Source organism: Caloenas nicobarica, chromosome 19 (assembly GCF_036013445.1).
Source record: "Caloenas nicobarica isolate bCalNic1 chromosome 19, bCalNic1.hap1, whole genome shotgun sequence".
NCBI classification, from domain to species: domain Eukaryota; kingdom Metazoa; phylum Chordata; class Aves; order Columbiformes; family Columbidae; genus Caloenas; species Caloenas nicobarica.
In genome coordinates, this window is record NC_088263.1 from 653805 (window position 1) to 679889 (window position 26085).

General features: G+C 44.5%; 1 protein-coding gene across 1 annotated transcript; it reads right to left on the reverse strand.

Moving 5' to 3' along the window:
- Positions 1-1692: 1692 nt before the first annotated feature.
- MAN1B1 (mannosidase alpha class 1B member 1) lies at positions 1693-24734 on the reverse strand. The gene is made up of 13 exons (XM_065648697.1): positions 24554-24734; positions 22398-22506; positions 21607-21743; positions 20435-20595; positions 18983-19092; positions 16387-16572; positions 13962-14110; positions 13129-13317; positions 11948-12138; positions 8463-8583; positions 5756-5953; positions 5275-5406; positions 1693-4425 (listed from the first exon to the last, which is right to left on the reverse strand). The coding sequence occupies exons 1-13, from the start codon at positions 24689-24691 to the stop codon at positions 4222-4224; spliced, it is 2025 nt and encodes a 674-aa protein (XP_065504769.1). The 5' UTR covers positions 24692-24734; the 3' UTR covers positions 1693-4221.
- Positions 24735-26085: the final 1351 nt, after the last annotated feature.

A 26085-nucleotide genomic window follows, 5' to 3' on the forward strand; every position in this document is an offset into this window, starting at 1 on the left:
ATACATGGACTTCCATGCAGATGATAGATGAGCAGCACTAAAACTTAGGATGAAAACAGGCTTCAGAAACTGTAGCAGGAGTTTGAAGCCACTGCCACAAACATCCATAACATTTGGAAGCTTTGGCCAAGGAAGAATGGGAACTAAGTGGAAAGCCCTGGGTGTGCGGTGCCCTCTGGGCTGAAGGGCCCCAGGGCAGCAGCCGCAGGTCCCGGCAGGAACACGGCTCGTGGCAGAGCTGCAGGAACACCAGAGCAAAACGGATCACAAGCAGAGTCTGTGACCCAGAGCACCATCCACGGGTGGAGCCCCACGCTGGGTTCAGAGCTGGACCAGCGGGGGTGCTGAGAAAAGCGTCTACTCGATCATCGCACACCAGCGTGAGGAGTAGGACCAAGATGGGAACATCACACACAACAGCGAGAAGTGTCTCTCTGGTCACACGCCTTTAAGTCAGAGCTTGACAGCTGATCGTGCAAACCGGCAGGTTTTCCTGGCAAGCACAAGTCGTCCATTTCTGAGCAGGGCTGGGTTTTAGCGGCAGCCAAGGCCTCCAGATTTGACAGTAAGTTCCAGCAATACTGTGGACAAAAACCCAAGCCTTTCTCCCCAAATCCAAAGTCAGGAAACTCTTAACCCTTCTGTTGAAGCAACAAGCTTGCCAGCCAGTATGGAGCTACCCTGACATGTCGGTCTTGCTGGTCTTGTTAAACACACGGAGTGTGGCACTGGAAATCGGTCCTGAAGGGCAGGAGAAGGGCACAAAACTGTGTAAACGAAAACCTGTCGTGTCTGCATCCCTCAACACTGCAATGTCACACTGATGGAGAGTAGGAAACAAAGTGGATTCTTTGCTACTGTTTGGAGGAGTAAATACAGCTGGATCTGAGCAATGTCAAAAACCGTGTTAATGGGAAGCCCTGTGAAACAGCAGCTGTCAGCCAGCACCACGGACCTCGAAAGCTTCCAGTTTTAAGACCTGTGGTGAGATTTCAGTTCTCAAAAAGTTCAGAGATTAGATGCTAAATGTGGCCCTATCATCTACTGAATTGGCTTTGAGCAAACAGGTCTGTATTTTTTTCTAAACTGTGGCTTAAAGCCCCGAGTGTGAGACTTGCACGTCCTAAGCTGTGCAGCACTCAGCAGCCGTGCCCGTCCCCGTTTGTGCTTCTTGGTGACAGTGTCGGTGAACGGGACAGCTGGCTGGGGCTGGGGTTTGGTTTATTTTATTTTAATTACGCAAGGCACTCAAGCTCTTGGAGGGAAACCAAGGCAGCTCTTTGTGCAAAAGGACAGAATCACGGCTGAAGAGATGACCCTTCCGTAACATTCGACTTGGGCACCAGAAGTACCGGTCCAGCAAAACACCGACACGGTGACAGACCCCACGGTCCAGGCCTTGGTTCAAAGAACCACAGAGTACTCAAGAAAACTTTTCACACACGTGAAGCTTCTGTTGTGCCAGGGGAGCACATGGTGGAATTGAGATGGGCTGTGAAGCTCAGAGACTCACCTGACACAACATACTATGTTAAGTAAAAACAAATAAGCGATTAAAGTGACCTTTGCAAAAGAACAGGAAGAAGCAATGAGCCTTTATCAGATTATTTAGGTTTGTGCCATCTCACGTGATATAGAAATGTGAAACAAGCATTTTTTCTCAAAGGTAGAGCTGAACAATCTTAACCTCAGATTTAAAGGACAAGGACAGTAAAGCCACACTTTGCAAAGAGATTCAGTTTCCCAGGAACAATTAGGTAGAAAAGAAGTCAGTTGGACCAGCACACTCAGCTAAAAGACAAGAATTGTGTTTGGGAAAGTGATGATTTATTCTTCTTTATTTCAACTCATTATGAAATGGATTATTACTCTCAACCCAATCATAAGGCAAAAAAATTATAACACTGACTCCCACAGTCCCACTTGTAGAGTCGATTATATTAAGACTAGTGTAAGACTTCAACAACAAGATTTTTGTGAGCATTTGTATGTATTCCACTGTCTAAGAAATCTGTTTCCTCAGTGGGGCTGCTACAACAGATGAAACAACAAACTCTGGGAGTTTTACAATCCATAGCAAAGTCATTAATTAAGGGTTCAATACGAGCTTCAATTGAGGGCAGAAGGCCAAAGCAACTCAGGTCAGTAGGACCTGGCTAGTTTCACTGAATTTTTCTTTCCTTTTTTCTTAATCTCCAGTTTTAAGCCTTCAGCTTTTAGCCAACGCTCAGCTCCTCAGTAACACAAACCTTCTCCACAAACACTGAAGGTGTTTCCTCCCACATTTCAACAGCATTTTCCTTCTTTACTGTTATGTCAAAGAAAACAAAAGTCTTATGAGCAAATCGGTTGTGCAGACAAAGGCAACCGCTCCTGGGTTCCACTGCACGTGTAAGGGTGAAATTAATTTCCAGGGTTACTGGTGGCATGTGAACTGGAGGAGCATGAACATTCTGCACAAACTTGTCATGTTTTGCAAATCCCAGAGTTCCTTTGATGACAGAAAAAGGTGCGTTTAAATAATTTGTAAAATTTCTCCATTTCCATAAGCCATCATTAGTACAGGGAATGATAAATATTCTTTAAAAGACTTAAATAGTGGTCCCAAGGGTAACTTCTGACTCCAGCAAACAGAATTGATCAGCATAAAACAAATAGAGATGCATCTGACTTTACAAATCAAAGGTTACAAATACTATAAAATACACATACCCCCTCAACCACTGGCAAGTTAATCATTACGGTCAGATTTAATTAGTTCCATTTATCAGTCCCAGGTTCAGAGGGGACTGTCCCTCACTGCTGCCACCACAAACCGGCCACTTCCCACCACTCCCATTGATGAGGGGAAAGGACGTTTTGGTGAGAACCACCTCTGTAAGAAATATGAACATTTCTGAAAACTTATCTGTGAATACAGGACTGTCCAAGTAGCTACAAAACCAAAAGGAAAAGCACTATAGAAAGCTGACTTCCAAATTCATGGTTTAAAATCTATTTGCACATATAAAAATGAAAGATCCCAGGGCTGACATAAGATTCTTAAAAAAACCCTGGGTCTGTTTTGTCTTCGAGCAACTGAACAGATTTCGCTAATACTATTTGTACCAGGAATTGTTGCAATACACTTAGACTGTCTGCTTTTCATACTACTAACGAAAATACTTCTACTCAAAGTATTCCTAAGGAGAAAAAAAAAAAAAGAAAATTTCTCCACAGTTCAAAAAATGGTGAATGTTTGTGGTACAGCTGTAAGTTTGTTTGCAATGGTGGACAGGAGGGGACGGAGGGAGTGAGGCTGACTTAGAATTAGACCTAATGTGCTCACAAGCTTTCCCAGTGCCCAACCTCAGAAAGCAGCCTTCAGTCAGAATACCTGAGTCTAACTGATGCAAATAATATATAAAATGCATGTGTAGTTTCACTTGCGTTTCACATTATCTCCTGCATTCCTGCAGATAAGTTAAAAAACCGCGATACCTCTACAAAATTATACACCACTTTGAGCCAAACCAGCAGCAAATTCTCTTCCATCATTCATTTCAGCCACGGCTTGAACAGACGGTTCAAAGTGCTCTATAAAACTAAGACACTGTTCAACAGACGCTTTGCTGCTCCCAGCTCCCAACGTGCTGCAGCACAGCTCGGTCGCTCGGAATGACAGCAGAGCATCGGCAGCAACACTGACAGCACTGACAGGCTGCTACCTGGGACAACACTACAGTTCTTTAGTTTATTCCACTTACCACCTGAAACACCGTACGTTCTTACAATGGAATGGCGCAGTAACCGAGTGTTTCGGTGAATCCAGAATAAACCAGAAACCTGTGGGCTTGCTCCTTCTCTCCAGGGACAGTCCTGTGCTGTAAGACAACTTGCTGCATTCCTGATACTTAATGACCATTTAGTAAGACTGACACATGTGAGTTCTGGTTCACCAGAGCGCCATGAATGTCATGGTCCGCGCTACAATTATTCTCTGGACCTCATCATCAATACGAGGAAAACCAGCTCGGTATGGCACAGCTTGTCCATCCCAGAACCAGGGATTAGATTTAAGACTGACATGACTTCTCCAAACCAGAGATGCTTTCCCAAAGGTTTTTGTTTGTTTTAAGCCAAAAAAAAAAAGGTGCACTATAGCATCTCTCCTCAAACCCTGAACAGTAAAGTGACTTGAAGATAAAAATGCCACCATTGGAAGGTCAACTGACCCCTAGTCTATGCCGGCACCCAGATAGGGAGCGGATGAGCTTCTGTGTTAAATACGTATTTGTCAAGGTTGATCAAGTCTATGTCATCTGAAAACAGCAGAAACATGTATTTGAGTGTTTCCCCAAGGAAGAAGCTCTCCATCTTATCTCGTGGCTCTGGATTACTGGGATTTTGGACGTTGTTAATGGAAGTATAACCACCTGTAGGAACCTGTGCCAAAAAAAGAAAAAAAAGAAAAAGAAATTTTGTATATTTTGATAATCTAAAATAGGTTATTTTCACTTCTTAACATCCAGATGCACTTCGAGAAAATAAGTGCCAAGAAACAAATCAGCATGTTTTTCATTTCATACTTTTCATTTGCATATAAAACTTCAGTTATGAAAAAAATCTCAGTGCGTTTTAAAAGAAACCATGAGGATAGAATGAAGCAAAATGTCCATTTAGGCTTAAATTAAAGAGGCTTCACAAAAGATGCCTCCTTGAAGTTTCTGGACAAACGTACAGAAAGTAACCAGTGCAATTTCTACATCAGAGTTACTCAAAGTACCACCTCTGTTCTCTTAAGAGACCACGCATATTTAATGCCCATGGGTATCTAGGCCATGTCTTACAGTACAGAGTGATATCTCTGTAGTCAGCATGAATACAAAATCCCTCTATTAAAACACCATTTTGTGGCTATTTTTTTTCTTTGCACCATCACCCAAAGGGTTTTTTCAAATCAGCCAGGTCCTCTCTGCTCTGAATTCTAAAAAAGATGACAGCAGAGATTCCAACAGCTTCCGAGAAGACACAGAGACCCTTGGGCAATCTGCATATGGCTTCTGCATCGTACTTCTGCATCAACGTAATACCAGCTCTTTCCCTGACTGTACTAAGTAGCGTACACCAAACTGTACGGCACTGCATGAACTGAATTCTTCTCTGTGTTCTTATGAATTTCTCCACAGGTATTTGATGAATCTTGAAAGAGAGCAGGTTTCCAAAGTTCTTGTTAGAGAGTGAGTGAAGTGAATACAGTCCTGACAGAACAAGGTCGTTATAAGCTGACCTTACCCGTGTGTATTTATTGAAGTTCTGCAAGATTTCCCAGCCCCAGTCTTGGTATTTCTTATCACCCGTGAATCGGTACATATAAAAAAGGCTCTCCACAGTTTCTGGTCGCAGTAAGTTGTGCCTGTCTGCAGGCTGGAAGGGAGAAAAAAGGCAAGAATCATTCAGACAAGGCATTTCCTCAAGGACACGTGCAGGAAGAAAAATAGTGATTCCCATCTCCATCTACTCCAAAGAGTTTATTGCGTATAACTCAACTTCTAAGTACACTACAGAGGTAACTAAAAGCAAATTAAATTAAAAACGTAGAATTAAATAATAAAATTAATTAAACAATAAAATTAAAAACCTAGAAAGCAAGGCAGCAGAAGAACAAGCTGCTCCAGAACAGAGCACATCAGCAATATCCAGATGGGAGTTTTGACAGCAGAACAGAGATACAGAAAAATCATCAAATTACAATTCAGGCCAGCCAGCTGTTTACCTTGATTTCCACATCTTTGTGGCCCTTTTCTGCATGAAGATTGAAGTGTACGATCTCTGGACTCAGGCCTGTCTCTACCTGAGCGTACATCTGGTAACAGGTTTCTATAAGAGCTTCAGCCAGTTGCATATGATCAGCCGTCAATCCATTGTGAGCTCCCAGCGCCAAAGTACCGGGCAAAAAGCAAACCAGGTGATCCTGCAAGACAAGACAGCTTGTACTGGGAAAAAATAACACAACAGACACGTGTTTGTGTGTGTGCATCTCTCTGTCCCCATATGTGTGTGTCTTTTGTTTGTTTGTTTGGGGTTTTTTTGCTTTGGTTTACGTTTTGGATTTTGGTTTCGTTTTACATTTCAGGTACCAATATCTTGAGGGTAACTTTTTAAACAATCTGACAACACAGCATGAGGCAGGCAGCATTATTACAGAGACATCACTAATTTGAAGAATGTACAAGATGGTGCGTTTTTCTGTCAAGTTTCTGAAAGAAAGGGCTGAGGTCAGAGCAAGGGGGAGAGAGTGTCTTTTGGTTTTCCAGAAGTGGACGTTTCATACCAGCTCATGAAGGGGGGTGGGCAGAATCACCTCAAGGTTTCTCAATAGAGAGAACTCAAGGGAGAACATAAGGGACAAACTAAACTGATCACCTGAATTTGATTTTAAACCTAAAATGGAACAGAGATGGGAGTCAGCCACAGAAAACAAAGCTTTGGAAATGGGGGAGAGGTCAGCTGAAGGAGATTTTAATAATTCTGAAATAATCACCTCAGCATTACTATAAGAGAGGCAACAGCTGCAGAGATCGTTAGATCCGCTGATAGAACTGGAAAACATTGCTAAGCTTTCTAGCGTATTTCTGCCCAAAGGCTCAGCCCTTTCAGCAACGTTATTTGGGGTATAGAAGCTGTTACGGCTCAGGTCTATAGGCACCAAAGATGCACAAGCACCGTTCTCCTGGAGTCTGGGGTCCAGCGGGTCCCTGCGCAGCCCTTGCTCTCCCAGCCTCTCCTGTTCACAGCACAGACACCTGAACAAACCACCCTTGGCTCTTTGTGTCTGCATGGCCGAGGGGCACCTGGGGACGATGGTGTGAAGAATGTTCCTGCCGCCTTCCCAAGCCAAAGCAGCTGCCAGGAAAGGGCTGTGGGGCCGTTTCTTTCTGAGCTTTTACTTGCCACAGTAAACAATTTTTTCAAAGGACAAGAAGAGTGGTATTGCTACAAGAACTGTGCAACATTTGTAAACATCCAACATTAATTTAGTTAACTTTCCAAGAAAGTCAGTTGAACAACACATAAAAACCAGATTGTATGAAATGCCCAATACTCATCCCCAGCAAAATTCAATTTACAATACAAGGCTGATTGTCCTCACTGAGGAGCTAATCCAGCACTGCCATTGCAAACATAACAATTACAGACTGACATCGCATATGGAATTTCAAATGATTCTTACCGTTCAGAATGAAAACCTGGGTTTCATCACCCAAAACCACAGTACAAACACCTTGGTGCACAAGCAGCACCTGGATGGACCTTTAAAAGCTTTGTCCAATCCTAAAGGAAACGGCTGAGGGTGGTAAAGGTCAACACAGACACAGGAGATGAACATCTCTCGTTTTTCCAGTTGGCCAGGGTGCAATATCTGGGAAGCCTTTCACCCAATAATAAATACCAAACCCCTGGAACAGAACCAAGTGTACTGACACATGCAGAAACCTGAGCCAGATCTGTCTGTCTGAATTAAACTGTGTCACAGCTTGGGATGGGGGTGCCCCCTCCAGCCAAACCCAGACTCTGCTCTCACGACAGGTCTGGAGAGACTTTGGGAAATTCGGATGCAAGAAGCACCTGAAAACCAGAACTGACCTTCTCAAAAACACTCCAGCAAGAAACCAAACAAGTCAAAGAATTCACTAAAGCTCACTTCAGGTATTGAAACACTATGTGCAAGGCTACACATAGATGAATAACTCATGTCTTAAAAAAAGCCACACACACATACAACACTTGCATGAGACCTTTAATTGAAAGATCTTAAAATGTATGAATGCACAAATTAAGAGAAGGGGGTTAAGCTCAATCAATTTTCCCTACAGCTAACAGCATAGTATTTTACTAATCCTACATATAGAAAAACAAACTAATGTCATGAATGGATAGAACCCTCCAATGTTATAACACTTTTTTTTTTAATCCCAGTAGCACAGCATTAGATCACCTGCTTCTTTTGACGGTAACTCTGAAAAGTCAGGTGTGCAAGTGTCCACATGTATTTTTGAATTATGCAAAATAAAAAATACATAAAACAGGCACTGCCTCAACAGTTTTAGATGCTGGAATTTTATGACCAAAATAGAAAAAGAAATAAAATTTGTCTCTAGCACCAAAATGTTCAGTCTTATAGGAACACAATTGCATTTACTGGAGTAACTCAAAGTGAAGGCCCCTGGTTTGCACAGGTGACTGGTGTCTACAAACTAATTACTCTGCACTGCCATCACACTGACTAGATATATAGTCTTGGCTTTTTTAGGGCTTTTTTGTTGTTTTGTTGGGGGTTTTTTTGTTGTTTTGGGGGGAAGAGGGAAAGAGAGCACAGCAGCTTTGCATTTGACCATCCGTATGTTTGGGGTCCCTTTTTGGTGGTAGTCTGTTTTCTTTTGTTGCTTTTCATTTTTTCTAAATGCAGTTGTACTTCTTACCATCTTGGCACTGAAATGGCCGTGAGCAAGCTCTCCCACAAAAGTGAGCTTCTTGGGCTGTGATCTCTGGAGAAGATGCTTTTTCACCCCTTCTATGGCTCTCATATAGTCTTCCAACAGTCTGTGGAGTAAAATCATTCCCAGTTAGCTCACATACATGCTGTAAGAACAGGTTTAATCATAGCTGACGTTCAGCACAATCCTTCTGGAGACTCTTATTTCAGGCTAAAAACCAATATTTAACCAAATGTGAAAACTGACAAAAAACCCTCAAAGTCACCATCAACTGGAGATTAATTAGCTACCCCTCGCGATGTGGCAACATGGGGTTTACTTTTCAAGTAAAACCTTTATTTAACAATCACAGAATCCCAGGCTGGTTGGGGTTGCAGGGCCTTCTGCAGATCCCCCAGCCCAGCCCCTGCTCACGCAGGGTCACAGAGCAGATCACACAGGTCGGTCCAGGCGGGTTTGAATGTCTCAGAGCAGGAGACTCCACAGCCGCTCTGGGCAGCCTGGTCCAGGCTCTGGCACCTCCCAGCAAAGAAGTTTCTCCTCATGTTCAGCTGGAACCTCCTGTGTTTCAGTCTGTGCCCGTTACCCCTCACCCTGGCGTTGGGCACCACTGAACAGAGTCTGGTCCATCCTCTGACACCCACCCTGAGATGTTGATCACATTGACCAGATCCCTCTCAGCTTCTCTTCTCCAGCTCAACAGCCCCAGCTCTCTCAGCCTCTCCTCATCAGAAAGATGCTCCAGACCCCTCAGCATCTTACAAATATGGCTCCAAGGGCTCTCCACTGGACTCTCTCCAGTAATTCCTTGTCCTTCTTAAACCAGGGAGCCCAGAACTGGACACAACTCCACATGTGGCCTCACCAGGGCAGAGCAGAGGGGGAGGATCAATCTCCCTCGACCTGCTGCTCACACTCTTCCTCACGCACTCCAGGTCCCATTGGCCTCCTTGGCCACAAGGCCACATTGCTGACTCATGGTCACCCTGTTTTCCACCACAACTCCCAGGTCCTTCTCTGCAGAGCTGCGTTCCAGCAGGTCTGCCCCTGACCTCTGCTGGTGCTGGGGGTTGTTCCTCCCCAGGTACAGGACCCTACACTTGCCTTTGCTGAATTCCATCAGGTTCTTCTCTGCCCACTCCTGCAGCCTGTCCGATCACGCTGAATGGCAGCACAGCCTTCTGCTGCATCAACCATTCCTCCCAGCTTGGGATCATCCACAAACTTGCTGAGGGTGCAGCCAGTCTCTTCATCCAAGTCATTGATGAGCAGGTTGATCAAGGTCATAACCAGTACGGATCCCTGGGGAACACCACTAACTACAGACCTCTGACCAGACCCTGCACCGTTGATCACAACCCTCTGAGCTCTGCCATCCAGCCAGCTCATGATCCATCTCACTGTCCACTCATCTAACCCACAGTTCCTGAGCTTGCCTGTGAGGATGTTGTGGGACACAGTGTCAAAAGCCTTGCTCAAGTCAAGGCAGACAACATCCGCTGCTCTCCCCTCATCTACCCAGCCAGACATGCCATCACAGAAGGCTTTCAGGTTGGTCGAGCATGATTTCCCCTTGGTGAATCCATGCTGACTACTCCTGAGAACCTTCTTTTCTTCCACATGCTTGGAGATGACATCCAGAATGAGCTGTTCCATGACCTTTCCAGGGATGGAGGTGAGGCTGACTGGCCTGTAGTTTCTTGGGTCACCCTTCTTGCCCTTTTTGAAGATTGGAGTGACATTGACTTTCTTCCAGTCCTCAGGCAACTCTCCTGTTCTCCATGACCTTTCAAAGATGACAGAGAGCAGCTCAGCAATCACATCTGCCAGCTCTCTCAGTACTCGTGGCTGCATCTCATCGGGGCCCATGGATTTGTAGATCTCCAGTTTGCCTAAATGACCTCTGAATGAACCCTCCTCAACCAAGGGCAAGTCTCCCTTTTTCCAGACTTTCTCTTCTATTTCTAGGGTGTGGGATTCTGGAGTGCTGGTCTTAGCAGTAAAGACGGAGGCAAAGAAGGCATTCAGTAACTCTGCCTTTTCCTTATCATCCGTCTCAAGGGCACCCTCCTCATTCAGCAGTGGACCTACATTTTCTCCAACCTTCCTTTTGCTGCTGATGTACTTGGAGAAGACCTTCTCATTGTCCTTGACACCCCTGGCCAGATTTAATTCCAAGTGGAGCTTGACCTTCCTCACCACATCCCTGCAAACTCCAAGAGCCTCCTTGTACTCCTCCCAGGTGGTGCAACCTCACCTTGCTGGCCGGTCTTTCCTAATGAGTCCAGAGCCCTCCAGGACAACATTCTGGTCGGGTGAGCTGTCCCACCACATCTCTGTAGTTGCAATGAGATTATGACCCTGTGACTGCATCTCTTGGAGGTCTCCACTTCAACCCTCTGCTCTGAAGCAAATTCAGTTAGATCAGGTTGCCTGAGGGCTTATCCGAGCATTTTTTTAGTAATTCCATCCAAAGATGTAGTAGTATCTCCATCCAAAGATGGAGATTCAAGGACTTTGAGCAAACTTCTCCAATGTTTGACCACTCTCGTCGTGAAATATCGCTTTACAGTATTTAATGGGAATTTCCCTTATTTCAAAGTACTTTTATGTGGGGGAAAAAAACCCTGTTAAATAATTCCATTTTGAGGTTCACAAAATGCCATCGTTCATGCTCCCAAAGACAACGGTTCTCCATTTACAGTGAGGTATGGCTTGGAAAAAGCAGTGACACAAACTTTCTTTGTAGAGATGCACCCGCTCTGATATAAAGGAATGGCTCAGAGGCACCACACTGTCACTCTGTAGGCATTAAACCCCTCAACATGAACAAGTCCAATATTATTATAAGCAGACACAAACTGCTTAGATTTCTTGTCTTGTTTTGAAGGAAACCTTTTCCAACATCTCTAATTCCTCTGCTCCTTGCAAACATTCTCTTCCACTTAACCGGTGTAGGTAAGAGAAGCGTGAGAGACCTAATGCAAAACTTACACAGACATCAAACTTCAGTCTCCTCTTTCTAAGAAAAGTTATTCCCTCTGCACCAAACCTCCCACCTCGACCATCTTGTAGGATTCACCTTTCCCTAACAAACCCAGAGAAAACACAGACATTGCTGATGAAATAAACTATCATAAGAATTTCAGAAACATCTAATTATGCTTCGTATCTGCTGCAAAGATTTAATTCTCTTCTCCTGTCTGTAACACTCCTCACATCTGATGTTGCTGAGGAAGCAAAGTTTTCTGAGAAGGTTTTTTTTGAGACTAAGCCTAACTCTCATGTTGTTTTTACAAGTTACCACAGGTCCACTTGCTTGCTTAGCTTGCTTTTTTAAAAAAAAAAAAAAAAAAGAAAAAGAAAATTTTCAGTTGACTGTTGGGTACATATGTTCTTTTTCTTTAAGCAGCAAACTATACCAGAAAGTTTTACAGCTCACACCGCTATGAGAAGTGGAAAGAACTTACTCATTTTCTTTTTTCCCCCCTTGAATCCATTGCTTGAGCAAATACTCATAGTAGCTGTCAGCTCTGGCTCCCAGGGTATAGACACCCAAGTGAGTGAACTGCCCGCTGTTGGTGTTTATGAACATAGGCACTAGTCCATCATTTTTCCCTGAGAGGGTGTGAACGTGCTTCATCACCTCATCTACGGCTTTCTAAAAGAAAGAAAACAGCACACAGAAATTACAGGTAATGATGTACAAAACCATGGGTAGTAACTTCACACCGATAACAAATCTTTAACTATTCTTCCTCAAATTTGCATCAGGGACATCATGTTCAGCTCGTGCAATCTATTTAATACAGCATTTCAAACTGACTCTCAAAACATAATGTTCTGGGTACAATTCAGTACTGTGAAATAATTATAGTTATTTCCTTTCCTTCCAGTAGGTCCACTCGAATGCCAGTGCTATGGCATGGGACCATAATCTGACTTAAACATACTTGCAAAGTAGACGTCCAGCTAAAATAACAGCTACGTGAATCATGCAATAGCTCAATCTTCAGCAGTGGATACAGTTTAAAACAATAAAACAATATTGCCAAACCAAAGAAGAGTGGAAAATATTATTTCCTCTGGAATTCTTTTTATTTCAACTTATCTTATACTGTGACTTGCTGTCAGACCCTTATCTAGTGAGTCACATTTTAGTTCCCTGGATGGCAACACCAAGGTTTTGTTCTTTGCATTTAGATAACAGCATTAAAAAACCACACGCAGAGTTCAAACAACATTAAGCAAGGCACAGTTTCACACTCTCCTGTTCAGCTTAATATTTTTTCAAAATCCGATAACCTGGTGTCAATCAAAAATTTCAGTGATAAAAACTAGGGAGGCTGAGAGAGGGTGGTGCTTGTTTTGGTTTTGTTGTGGCTTGGTTTTGCTGTTTGCATTTTTGTTTCATTTGTTTTTAAATAAAAAACTGTTTCTGAGGGAGAAAAAAGAAATTTACCTCCACTACTTCTTTCTGAGATCTAAGAAAATAATTGGAGTTACTTTTGTTTCTTTTCCTTTCCCCAGAGTTTCACAACTCACTTAACGTCACTTAGAGACTACAGAGACCATGTGTATTGACGGAGAGTCAGTGGTGGTGCTGTGGAGAGGTGGAAAAAGAGAAAAACATCGACTGATACTTCCATACCTGGAATTTCTCATCTCCAGTAAGACGAGAGAGCTCCCTGAACTCCAGCTGAATACTGGTCACCTCGGCCACGGTGCTGTCGGACGTCCAGCGGGGCGGGTGTGCGGTGCCCCGGCCGATGTTCACATCAGAATATGGGATCTTAGACGGGGTCTTGAATGCTGGCATGAGCCTGTTCCCAATGTCTTTCTAAAGAAAACCCAAGAACACAGGACAAAACAACAAACAAAACCCAAAATAATTACATACACGCATGCACACCCCTTTAGACTTTATTTCACCAAGCAGACAGAAAAAGAAAGAACAGCAGCTTAGCTTTAGACGTTGCAAGAAAGCCGAGAATTAAAAAGGGTCCTGGATTTATTGACAGCAATGAGTACAGAGTTTTACTTTGCTCCCAGCACCCCATGCCTTAGCTGAGTCTGCAATCCCCATGCAACATGATGTAATCCTGGTGTCAGTGACCGCATCCAGCTAATCTAAAGAGGTGGCTGATGCTGTTAAAATGCACAGAAGGGGCAAAAAACCACAACTGTTACTCTTTTCCTACCATTTCTTTCCTTTTTTGTTTCATGAACTTTATTACATTCAGCTCCTCACCAACAGAAGAACAGGCATATAAGCACACCTGATAAAGCACAGCACGGCTCTGAGGTTATCCAGAGAGCAAACAGAAGCACAGGCTTAAAAGATTAATGGTAAATCCCTTTCCCTTCACTTTAAATATGAAGCTGTTAAAAACCAGCAACATTTAACTTGCTGGTGAATCCTCCCTCAACTTCGTCCAGTATGGAACACACAATCCAGCTTCATTGGTAAGATGAGTCACTCACGGCTTTTTCCAAGAAGAGGCTGTCTCCGGAGAGGTGGTACGTGCTCAGCAAGCCCCCCAGGATACGAATAGTGCTCTCAAACAGGTTCACATCCACATTTTTATCAAATACTAAATCGTTTGCCACCCATTTTCTTGCTTCTTCAAACTCTGCAAGGTATAAAAAGTAGTTCAGTTATGAACTACTGGAATGTTCCAACAACTAGACTAAAGACATTAGTACTGCATATATCCATGGCAGTTACTTATAGCTGTCTACAGAGATCATAATTATAGGTGGAAAAGTAAAATGAATAGCACATGCTGGGAGAAGTTTGACTGCCATCAGCTTCATTCTCCTTCAGCACGCACCACAGATGCATATAGACGGAAACAGCCAGCAAAAAGTTTCTAATAGTCTGACAAAATAAGTATCACAGAATGTCAGGGATCGGAAGAGACCTCGAAAGCTCATCCAGTCCAAACCCCCGCCGGAGCAGGAACACCCAGATGAGGTTACACAGGAAGGTGTCCAGGCGGGTTGGAATGTCTGCAGAGAAGGAGACTCCACAACCTCCCTGGGCAGCCTGGGCCAGGCTCTGGCACCCTCACCATGAAGAAGTTTCTTCTCAAATTTAAGTGGAACATCCTGTGTTCCAGTTTGAACCCATTACCCCTTGTCTTATCACTGGTTGTCACCGAGAAGAGCCTGGCTCCATCCTCCTGAGGCTCACCCTTTCCATATTGATCACCATTAATGAGTCACCCCTCAGCCTCCTCTTCTCCAAGCTCAAGAGCCCCAGCTCCTCAGCCTTTCCTCACACGGGGAATTCTTTATTAAAATAGTCCAGAAATAGAGATCTTTTAAGTCTATCTATTTGACTTATCAGACAATTTATTACACTTGCACAAGAGCCTTCTGAACTTTTTTTTTTTAAACTGAAGCTGTTATCTCCCAAGATAACACATGTCACTTTTCAGTTAACAGCCATCAGTCCAGCAATGTCCTTCCGCCTCCTTCAGTATTTGACCCACAAAACCCCAACAGCCTGGAATATTTTTCCCCAGAAACCAAAATGGTTGTTTACCGCACTCCTAATTCAAAATGGAATGTACAAAAAGCCATTTTAGATTCAACAGTTGGCTTATCAGCAGCATCACCCAGTGATTGCTTTGGTACAGAGTCTAATAGGAGTGAGCTCACGGGTCACTGCGCAGGCCAAGCCACCTCCAACCTCCAACAGAACCTTCATTTACACCACATTTTATATTCAGAAGAAACCCCAGGAGCTTTCGCGAGGCAATCAGCAAAACAGCTGCTATCAAATATGAAGAAGCCTTCACCAAGAACCCATCTGCAACACTTCTAAATTACTAATACTCATTTTTAAAAGCTCTGTGTAGCTCGCAATTAATTTTTTATGGAGGAAAAAAAAGCGGTACACTGTCAACTCGATGAAACTTCAAGACAGTCTGTTCAGACCTAGAGCTGCAAACACATGATACGGAGTTTTCATTTGATTGAATATTTTACACAAACTTCAAAGGCAGAAGAGAGAAAACCATGAAAAACTTTCACTGTTTATTGTCGCCTTGCTAGTAGCCCTGTTCTTCCTATTTTGACACCAAAAATGTGCATGATCGACGAGTTTACAAAGGTGGCTCTATCTACCAAGGTTAAATACATATGAGTTCCAGAAATTTTTAAATACCACCAAAAAAAAAAAACCCCTGCACCACCACCAAAAAAACCCCAACACACACACACAAAAAAACCGACCAATAACACAGACACCAATACTCTTAAGTACTGATTAAGCACGTTTTTTGCAACAGAATTGCAGAATTTTTGGCTAAGTTTTCACAACATTAGAAAGTTTTCTAACATAGTCATTTCTAGAACAAACGTGAAAAAAAAATCCAGGCAGCAGAGCAGTTCGGGAAGGAGGAACTGAACACTACCCTTCTCCGTCCATTAATTCCTTACAGAAACAAACTTCTGAAATCCAAATATGAAATACTGGTATTAGGTGTGATAAAACACAACTGGGGGGTTTTCAGGCTAACTACCTACGAGCAGGGGGTAGCAAGCCCACAGTGGCTGTACAACGGCACAAAGACAGCACTCAGGTCTTAGCACAGAAACAAAAGTCAGGAGGCTTATTAATCCATTCCAGAGTTTCTAGGACATATCCATTCTTATATGTAAAGGTGGAATATTTTTTTCTGGCTCAAAATTATGTCCCTTAATATAGTTGGGTTTTCAAAAAAATATTTATTTTTATACATAAACATATATGTACGTATGTATTTACCCTCACAGGAAAACTAAACTTATTGGACACACGTAATAAGCGTTCCCCTCAAAGAATTTTGAATATGCGCTGCCTCAACAGAAAACAAGGAATTATTTTAGAGGGAAAAAACGAAGGAGGAAAAAATACTACCTTCTTTTAAGCCTAAAATCCACATGGTATCCAAGGCGTCAATTAAGGTAAGGCCAAGTCCAAACCACTCGCTGTAGGACTTGGACAAAGGCTTCAGCTCATCGTGACCCCAGGAAAATTCCTTGTATCCTTTCCAGGCGTGGCGGAAGGCCTCGATCACGGCCAGCTGGCGCTCGGTGATGGGCACTGCAAAGGGAAAACAGCACCTTGCTCAGGACTTTATCTTGATTTCAGTAAAGCATTTGACACCGTCTCCCACAGCATCCTCACTGCTAAACTGAGGAAGTGTGGACTGGACAATCGGGCAGTGAGGTGGACTGTGAACTGGCTGAAGGAAAGAAGTCAGAGAGTTGTGGTCAACGGGGCAGAGTCCAGTTGGAGGCCTGTATCTAGTAGAGTCCCTCAAGGGTTGGTACTGGGGCCAGTATTATTCAATATATTCATCAAGGACTTGGATGAGGGACTAGAGTGCACTGTCAGCAAGTTTGCTGATGACACCAAACTGGGAGGAGTGGCTGACACGCCAGAGGCTGTGCTGCCATCCAGAGACCTGGACAGGCTGGAGAGCTGGGCAGGGAAAAATTTAATGAAATATAACAAGGGCAAGTGTAGAGTCTTGCATCTGGGCAGGAACAACCCCAGGTTCCAGTATAAGTTGGGGAATGACCTATTAGAGAGCAGTGTAGGGGAAAGGGACCTGGGGGTCCTGGGGACAGCAGGGTGACCATGAGCCAGCACTGGGCCCTTGTGGCCAGGAAGGGCAATGGGACCTGGGGGGGATTAGAAGGGGGGTGGTCAGTAGGTCAGAGAGGTTCTCCTGCCCCTCTACTCTGCCCTGGGGAGACCACAGCTGGAATATTGTGTCCAGTGCTGGGCCCCTCAGTTCCAGCAGAACAGGGAACTGCTGGAGAGAGTCCAGCGCAGCCACGAAGATGCTGCAGGGAGTGGAGCATCTCCCGTGTGAGGAAAGGCTGAGGAGCTGGGGCTCTGGAGCTGGAGAAGAGGAGACTGAGGGGTGACTCATTCATGGTGATCAATATGGAAAGGGTGAGCCTCAGGAGGATGCAGCCAGGCTCTTCTCGGTGACGACCAATGATAGGACAAGAGGGAATGGGTGCAAACTGGAACACAGGAGGTTCCACTTAAATTTGAGAAGAAACTTCTTCATGGTGAGGGTGCCAGAGCCTGGCCCAGGCTGCCCAGGGAGGTTGTGGAGTCTCCTTCTCTGCAGACATTCCAACCCGCCTGGACACCTTCCTGTGTAACCTCATCTGGGTGTTCCTGCTCCGGCGGGGGGATTGGACTGGATGAGCTTTCAAGGTCCCTTCCAATCCCTGACATTCTGTGATTCTGTGACTTCTGCAGCGGAATTATGCAGCTCTACCAAACACCATTCTGCTGCACCCTATCCAAAATAAACCTTTTTCCAAACTAAATGATCATTGTAATGGAAAAACCATCCTCAGATTATGCTTTTCCTCTACAAAATCACCAGCCAGGGTTTCAGGTCAGCAGTTCAGCCAGGTGGAAATAGTGATCTCTCCCTGGCAAAAAACAAAGTCACTTCTGCACATAAAACATTAAAATAATCACACGCAGAGTCGTTAGATGAGTATCACTAAAGTTCAAAGACCTGAAAGTCAGGAAATACCAGAATTAAGACTGATTAAATCAACTGTAATTCAGCTGCTGAATACATACGCTTAACAATATGATTCTAGGCTCATTTACCACATACCATTTTCTCTTCATCTTCCCAGTCTTATTCATTGCCTTCTGCTAAATTTAAAAATCAGTTATACAAAACTATTTCTCTCAAACTTTTCATTTAATACAAAAAAGAAAGAAAATTTTCATTTTCCATCTTGGACAAAGCTTTGTCTTTTTCCATGGTTCTACTGAAATTTTTGCTTACAATTTCCCATAAAGTTGAACTTATGCTACATATCCAACATGAACAATTTCAAGCCAATTAGCTGACATTTTTCAAAGCTATAAACAAAGATTTCTAGAGTCAGAAACATCAAGCAGCACAACAAACGCCATGTATATTAAGCCAGCACAAGCCAAATGCATCACATTGCAATGTGCCATGTTCATGATATCAGGACTTCCTTGTGTGAATCCAGAAAGCAGAACAACAGCTTCTTTACTCCACGAGGATGGCAACTGCAAAACAACCGCTGTGGCTTCCTGGGGAGCCTTAAAAACAGCTCAGCTTAATTCAGGGAGGAAGGAACTTCCCCTGTGTTTGCAGAACAAAAGTAAAAGCGCTGCTGAGAAGGGAAGCTGCCCCTTCCCAGCCCTCGCGTGTTAAACTGTCCTTTCCTGCAGGGAATGGGAATCTCTGCCTCCTCCCAAAGCCTGGATTTCAAAGATTTGTCACTACAACTTATTTTCAAATTGTGAAAGCCAATAAGGCTGTCACGGGGGAATAAGAGCACTGAAAGACTTGGATGTTCTAGGTAAATAATCTTTCCAACATTTTTTGTTTAAAATGAATAAATAAATATGATAGATGTGTGTGGGGAAGAATTGCACAGCTTCAATCATAAAAGGGAACAGAAATAAACAGATCATTAACTGTGCTATTTACCTGGTTCCTTCTGGTCTTCAGCTTCCACAGATGAAGGTTTTTCTGGTTCCTTTATTTTACTAGAGGGAGGTTCAGTGCTTTGGTCGGTTTCTATCACTGCTCCTCTCCAGCTGCAAATACAAGGGATTGTCATTAAGACTTAATCTGATCACAGGTCAATGCAAATGAATAAGACTTATCTCTGTATTTCCTTTCTCTCATCATACTTTAATAAAACAGGAGTTGGATTTCATGTCAAGGATCAAAATAACAATGTTGTCCACTAGACATTTTTTCTGTTCAAAGAAACTAATTTGCACCAGAGAAATTTCACTGGATTAAGAAACATGTCTTACAGGCTCTTGGAATTTCATTAAACACCTTGGCGATGGAATTTTTAAAAGATCTTCTAAAAAGAATTACATCATCTGAAAATGCTGCATGAGATTTGTTTTGTCACCTATCAGTTCTGAAATGATCACAAGAGCCACTAACACTAAAAAGTACCACGCAATGATGATCATCAAAAATTCATGAACGAGCACAAAGGACGGGCCACTTGAAGTACTTGCTTTCCCACCAAGGGGTTCCCAAGCCTTCCCTTCCGCCACAGAGGCGTAAATCAGTTTTTAGAGGGTTTTTTAAAGAATCTCCTGAAGGTGAAGACTTTCAGAATGGACTTCAAGTCGAGCCAAGTTCATATTAAGATCAATCAATCTCGACTGTGCTGTTTAATACACAGATAGGTTGCCTTTGAGTTCATTATATGCCTCCTGAGGGAATCAGGCTTACAACCCTTAAAGTTTATAGTTCACAGTCAGCATAAGCCTTATAACTTACATAAATCCCATCATTTCATTTCTTACTTTCATTCTTCAAATTGGAAACAAGTCTCCACTACGCTTTCATTGCTCTCCTAAGTTTGCTTGTTACCACCCGTTGAACTCTGTGAGTTATAGCATAAATGGAAGCACAAGAATAAAACACTTCCAGTCATTCAGAGAGATTTCTGGATAATACCAACAGCCAAAATGCTGATGCAGGCAGAGTTCTGCTGCTGTGATCAGCTCAGCTGTCAGTGCTGAAAAGAACACGAACATTTAAAAAAAAAAAAGCCTAGTGTTCCAAATCTTAAAAACCTTTGCTGAACTTGTAATAGTCTGTTCTATACCCAAGTTACAGCCCTTCAGGTATTCCCAAATCAAAATATTTCAGTCAATAATATCTTATGGAATAACTCCATATAAATGTAATCACAGCAGCTCAGACCCTCTGTAAAAGATATTACTGTATCTGCATAAGGGGTCTTTGAATTGTATGATTTCTCTTTCATAAGAAATAAGTGTATCTTGTACAGCTACCTGCACACAACTACATACACACACACACAGAAAACCCTCACAATTTTCACTCCAACATCCAATAGATTTGGATGTCTGGCAGAGCACTGTAACTTGCTGGGAACTTTTCTACCTGATCACAGATTTCTCTGTTTTCTCATTCTGATCAGCTTGGACCAGCTCTTGTCCAACACTACTGGTGTCATGTCGGGTCTTCGGTCTCACATCCCTCCGCGGTGGCTTGATCTGAAGGTTGGAAGGACCACGCCGAACATGAGGCGGTTTTGGAGGCTTCTGAAAACAAAGAAAAAAAAATATGCTTGGTATGTTGCAGAGATGGTAAAATTTCAAACCATAAATCAACAGCATACCAGTGTTAAACATAACTTCAGATAAATCTTATTTTTGGTATCTGCCCTGAATGGAAAATATGCAAAAGACCTTGCTTTTTCGCTTACCTTTGGTAAAATTATCCAGTTCGTAAGTTTTCACAGAGAAATTACTTTTAAACTACCTCTAGTGCTACCAGATATTAATTTAACACAAGGCACTGCCAAAGGATTGTAAAGACACTTGATTCCATTTTATTAATACTAGGCACAGTAAGTGCAAAAAGCACAGAAAAAAATCTTACTCAATGCCAATGTTAGATAATACCAAGAATTACTATACAGTATTACGTGTACATTTGTGCATGATGAGGGAAAGATTTAATACAAAATTTCATATTCATTAAATGAAAATCCCAAAATTCGTGAGGTAAATACATGAAGAGCAACCAGTATTCCCAGTATTCCTCAGCTCAACTAATCCACATCGTGCTTCTTTCCCGTCACATCCTGCACAAACAGAACCCTTCACGACCCACTAACATTGGTTCTGTTTGCAGTTATTTTTCAAGCCACCAGAACAGCCGTTCCCGCTCAGTGTGATGCTGACAGTTTCCTACATCTCATACTCTATTCCGGCTCCTCACAGCAGCCAGACTGATGTCTAGAGCGCTCCAAGCCCAAACAAATTAATCACAGCAGGAAACTGAAGCCTCAAGTAAGAGGTGCCCATGACCTAAAGCCCTGATACTCCGGGATATACCAGTGATTGAGAAATAATATACTGAACACTTCAATAAAAAAGGTAGAGCCAGGAAATACTACACTGAAGGCCTTCCTGAGAGGAGAGTGTTCCACCCAGAGCAGATTTTTATTGCAAGTCCCTTTTCCTCAACAACTGTTGGAACCAAGCACGATTTGCAGCTTTCACAAACTCTTTGGTAGGTTTATAAAACTCTTTTTTTCCCCATAGTACCTGTGGTGAAAGCTCTGGGTAGTCTCCAAGGTTGGCATCTGCTTTCTGGGGTGCTGGGAGAACAGCTGGATTTGCCAGCTTTAATCCGGGAATTTCTGGTTCTGTTCTCTGCTCATCCAATGGTTTGTTTGTTAGACCTGGGCAGACAAACACTGCTCAGCACAACAACTCAACAGGTCAGGCTCCAGCTGCATATTTATAACAGTGTGCTGCACTCACATACTAGATGTACCTCCAGATAGTGTTTCCATTCACAAAACGTTGATAAACACTAATTGTTAGATTAAAAAGTGTCATTTGGTATTAACACTCTCCCTAATATACAAGGAGGCTGCTAAGAGGCACACTTTTTTTTAAACTACTATTATTTCAGCTTCTCAATAGGTAAATGTGCCTTCACATTGTAGAAAAGCACGGAATTTCTCACGTGATGGACAATCAAAACCAAGAGAGGATGACCTTATCCTACTGTTTACCAATATCTACATACAAATGTAAAGAAAAAACACACACAGGTCCAAATCTTAATCAACTAAAATAAAACGTTGCTCTAGTCAAGATAAACAACAAAAAGACATATGAAAAATATTTCTGATTAAGTAGAAACCAGTCGTTGAAACATGTCACACAAACTCATCTTACAACTGCACTTTAATGGATACATCCAGTCATTGTCAATAGAAATCAAAGCTACTTATAAGAACTACAAATTAAAACTAATTATAAGAACTACAACAATCTCTTCAATATAACAGCAATTCCAGTAATTCTGAGCTATACAGAACACATACTTTTCCACGGTTCCCCCACACTTGTGTATGAAATGACTCCACAGACGGCCAAGAAGGCAAACACAAAGAGAATGACGCTCCGCTGTAGTCGAGACAGCTGCTTCCATTTCTTTAGGAGAGAAATAAGAGTTGGAATATTTAGCATGACAGTAAGAATCTACTCAGTTCAAAAATAAACTCTTTATCAGTTCATTCAGAGTAAGAAAAAAACCAAGTAGGTTTAGTTTTACCCTCTGATTCTAGCTGCAGACATCTATTGGTTATTTTCTTTGATGACAGAGAAAACAGAAATATAACCCACTAGCACATGGCACGGCAGGTTCAGAGAAACATCAGAGCCATGTGCTGCAAAACCTCAGAGACAGGCGAGTGCCGAGATCCCCAGAGAGCGTCACCAGCAGTGACTGACCTGCCCCAGCCTTCACCGGCTGACCTGCACATCCGCCCAGATGTTAACCGCGAAATAAGCCCAAAGCCTCTTTCCTCCCTTCTGGCTGGGGAGGTGCTGCAGAACACACATGCAAAACAAGAAACAGAAGGTGGTAGGAAAACTATAAATGTTACTGCAGCAAAGAAGGCTCAAAATAAGCTAAGGACTGGTCAGCAGACAAGAAAAGTCTCTGGCAAACATGTATGGAACTGTCAAACAGAACAGGCCCTGCCACCCCAAATAAAATCACTGACTCGCAGCAACATGAAAATGAAGTAAGCCAGCAAGAGCAAGCCATGATGTTTTCAAATTTAGTCCTCAGCAAAACTGTGTTTTTAAAACTGAAGTATATACAACAAAATCACTAAAAGTCAAACAGCAAATGCTACATTAGTCTGAGAGAAGTTCCCTCCATTTAGAGAGGGAGCAGTTGGAGTTAAACATTAACTGCTAAGTTACTATTTTGTCAGTTTTCTGACAGTCCTATCAAAATTCACCAGAGCAGCATTTTGCTCCTCATCACTGGTTTTTGCATACAGAGGATGCCTTAGCGTCAGTGCTACACTCAAGAACAACCTGCAGCTTCCTATGAAGCACCTACACCCCACAGCACCTCCCGTGCTTCTCACCCTCTTAATAACAACCAGAGGCTGCAAATGTTTCAGTGAAGCACCGTCCATGTGCTCACACTGCCCAGCCCCACTGCACGTGTCCTGTTTTCCTCCCACATTGCTGACAGGACACTAATCCTGTCAACTCTTCCCCACGCACACAAGATGCTGATCCCAGCCCTTCACCTTTGACTCTGTCTCACCACCCCCAGTTGCAGAGGACACCTGGAACCAGCAGCCCTGTGTCTCCTCAGGGCAGGGTGGGAGAAGAGGCATTGACTGCAGTGTCTTGAGATGGTAGGAACGAGGCACAAGAATACACAAGGACATTCACCACCATCTTACTTTTTTTTTTCTGACAAAGAATAAGGATAGATGGGTAAAACATCCCCACATGTCCCCAGCTGTTAATAAAAGCTGCCATACTGCCTCCCTGAACGAGTTCCTCATATGCTTCATGTAACTGCCCATGAAGCCCCTATAGGTAGCGATACCTCATCCCCTATGGCGAGGAGGGTCATTGTGTCCTTTGGACTCACACTTTCCCACCTGCCCTCCCAGCCCAAGACTCCTGCCCCAGGCAGACGAGGGCACATCTGCACAGACCCCTCTTCTCAAATTTCAGCCTTCCCACAGAAAGCAGAACTGTTCCATTTACTTTCCCAGGGCAGCGGACAGGGTTTCCCCTTCACGCCCTAAACCAGGGGGCAAAGGCACCAAGACTAAATCTCATCCCCGTCCACTCCTGCCCAGAGAGCACAATGTTGCCCCCCCAAGACGTCTCCAGCAGAGAGCAGGATTCCCCTCAAACGCACAGCGCATCCTGTTCACAAAAAATAAAGCACGACTTGGAGCACCAACCAGCCTGCGCTGCACAAACCCCACAGCCCCGGTGCCGAGAGCGGCCCCAGCGCCAGGTCCCGCAGCTCCGGGCCCCTCCCCAGCTCGGAACGGCGGCCGCAGGGCAGGACCCAGCACACAGCCCAGCTGCACCCAAGCCCAGGGACACCTGCTCCAGCCCCAGAGCGCTCCCTCAGGGCCCGGTGCCCCCGCACCAGCCCGCGGTACCGGCCGCCACCGCCCGGCTCCCCGCTCGGTCTGGAGCCCGCCCTCACCCGCCAGCAGGAGCGCCGCCTCCAGGCCTTGCTGTTGTTATAGCCGCCGACGCCCACCGCCTCCTCCGGGCTGAGGGTGACGGAGATGAAGTCCCGCCGCGGCGGAGAGGAGGCGGCGGCGGCGGCAGCCGAGTACATGGCTGCGCCTCAGGGCCCGCAGCCCGCCATGATGCTGCTCCCAGCACAGAGCGCGACGGAGCGGCCACTTCCGGGGGTCGCTCAAGCGCCAGAGTACTTCCGGGACTCTATGGCGCCCCTAGCAACAGCAGCACCGCGCCCTGGCAGCGGCGGGTCCGGCCTGGCCGCGGGCGCGGGGCGGCTGGCGCGGCTCTCACCGCCTCACGCCGCGCTGGTGCCGCGGGGCCCGCAGCTCTCGGCCTGGGCTCCTTCCGGGCAGCTCTTTCGGGCGGGGCGGTGGTGCCATTGGAGGCTGAAGTTCTTTCCCTCCTTCCCCTGGCTGGCCTTGCTTGACGTGCTCTCACCAGGGCCAGGCCCTGCCCAGCGAGGCCTTCAGCTTCCCCAAGTGGGAAATGAGACCTAAGGACAGGTGGGGAGTCCTCGCTTTTCCTATGTGTTGTGAGATTATAATATAGAGACCAGTCACAGAAATATTGACATGAAAGAAACAAGTGGAAATACGCACATGGGAGGTCATCCGGAAAAACAACTCGACAACAGAAGGGCCAGCCCATGACCCGAGCTCAGGAAGGTGGGAGATCCGCGCTCCGGTGCGGCCACAGCAGCGACACCGCGCCTGGGGGCGGCCGCACCGCAGCCCCATCGCTCCCGCGGCCCCGTCGCTCCTCCGGCCAGGAAGGCGAGCCCGGTGAAAGAAAACCCCAAACACTTGTTGGCTCCCGAGGACAGAGAAGAGCTGTCTCATGTCATTATCACCTGCCAGAGCCAGGTCTGCCAGCCAGCATCCCTTACCCTCCACATCACACGCACACAGTCCCGGGCAGACGATCTGCGAACATGCACCTGAGAGCAGACAACTGAAATCTGTGAGAGGATGTGTGAAAAGCAACTTAAATGGTTGCCTAAATAAACTCGTAAGATCTGGCACTGCGTTTTGGTACTTAGCAGGATGCACTTGTCCCACACAATTCCTTCCCTCACCTGCTTCTCCACAGACCCCCAGCCCTTCGTCTCTCGCTGTGCAAATAGTTCTCTGCATCTTCACAGGGCAGAGGTGGGACATGATCGCTGTTTGCACAGGAACAGGGAAGGGCGCTGTTCAATGATGTGCCCGTTCAGCCCCACAACATGACTGCTTTTCTAATAACCATTACTTCTACATCAGGTTTGTAGTCCAACAGGGAGAAAGAAAAGCATTGAAGCAGCTGCTTTAAGACTACTGGCACTGAATTCCCCTTCGGCTGTGCCTGACTATGCAATTATCATGCATCATTTGAACCTTTACATTCAGAATCTACCTCACACTAGATTTCCAGATAAAACTGAAAATTGGGTGTTTTCCTGAGCACTTCATGATTAAAAAAAACTAAGCAAGCAATTCTGGAAGATATGAA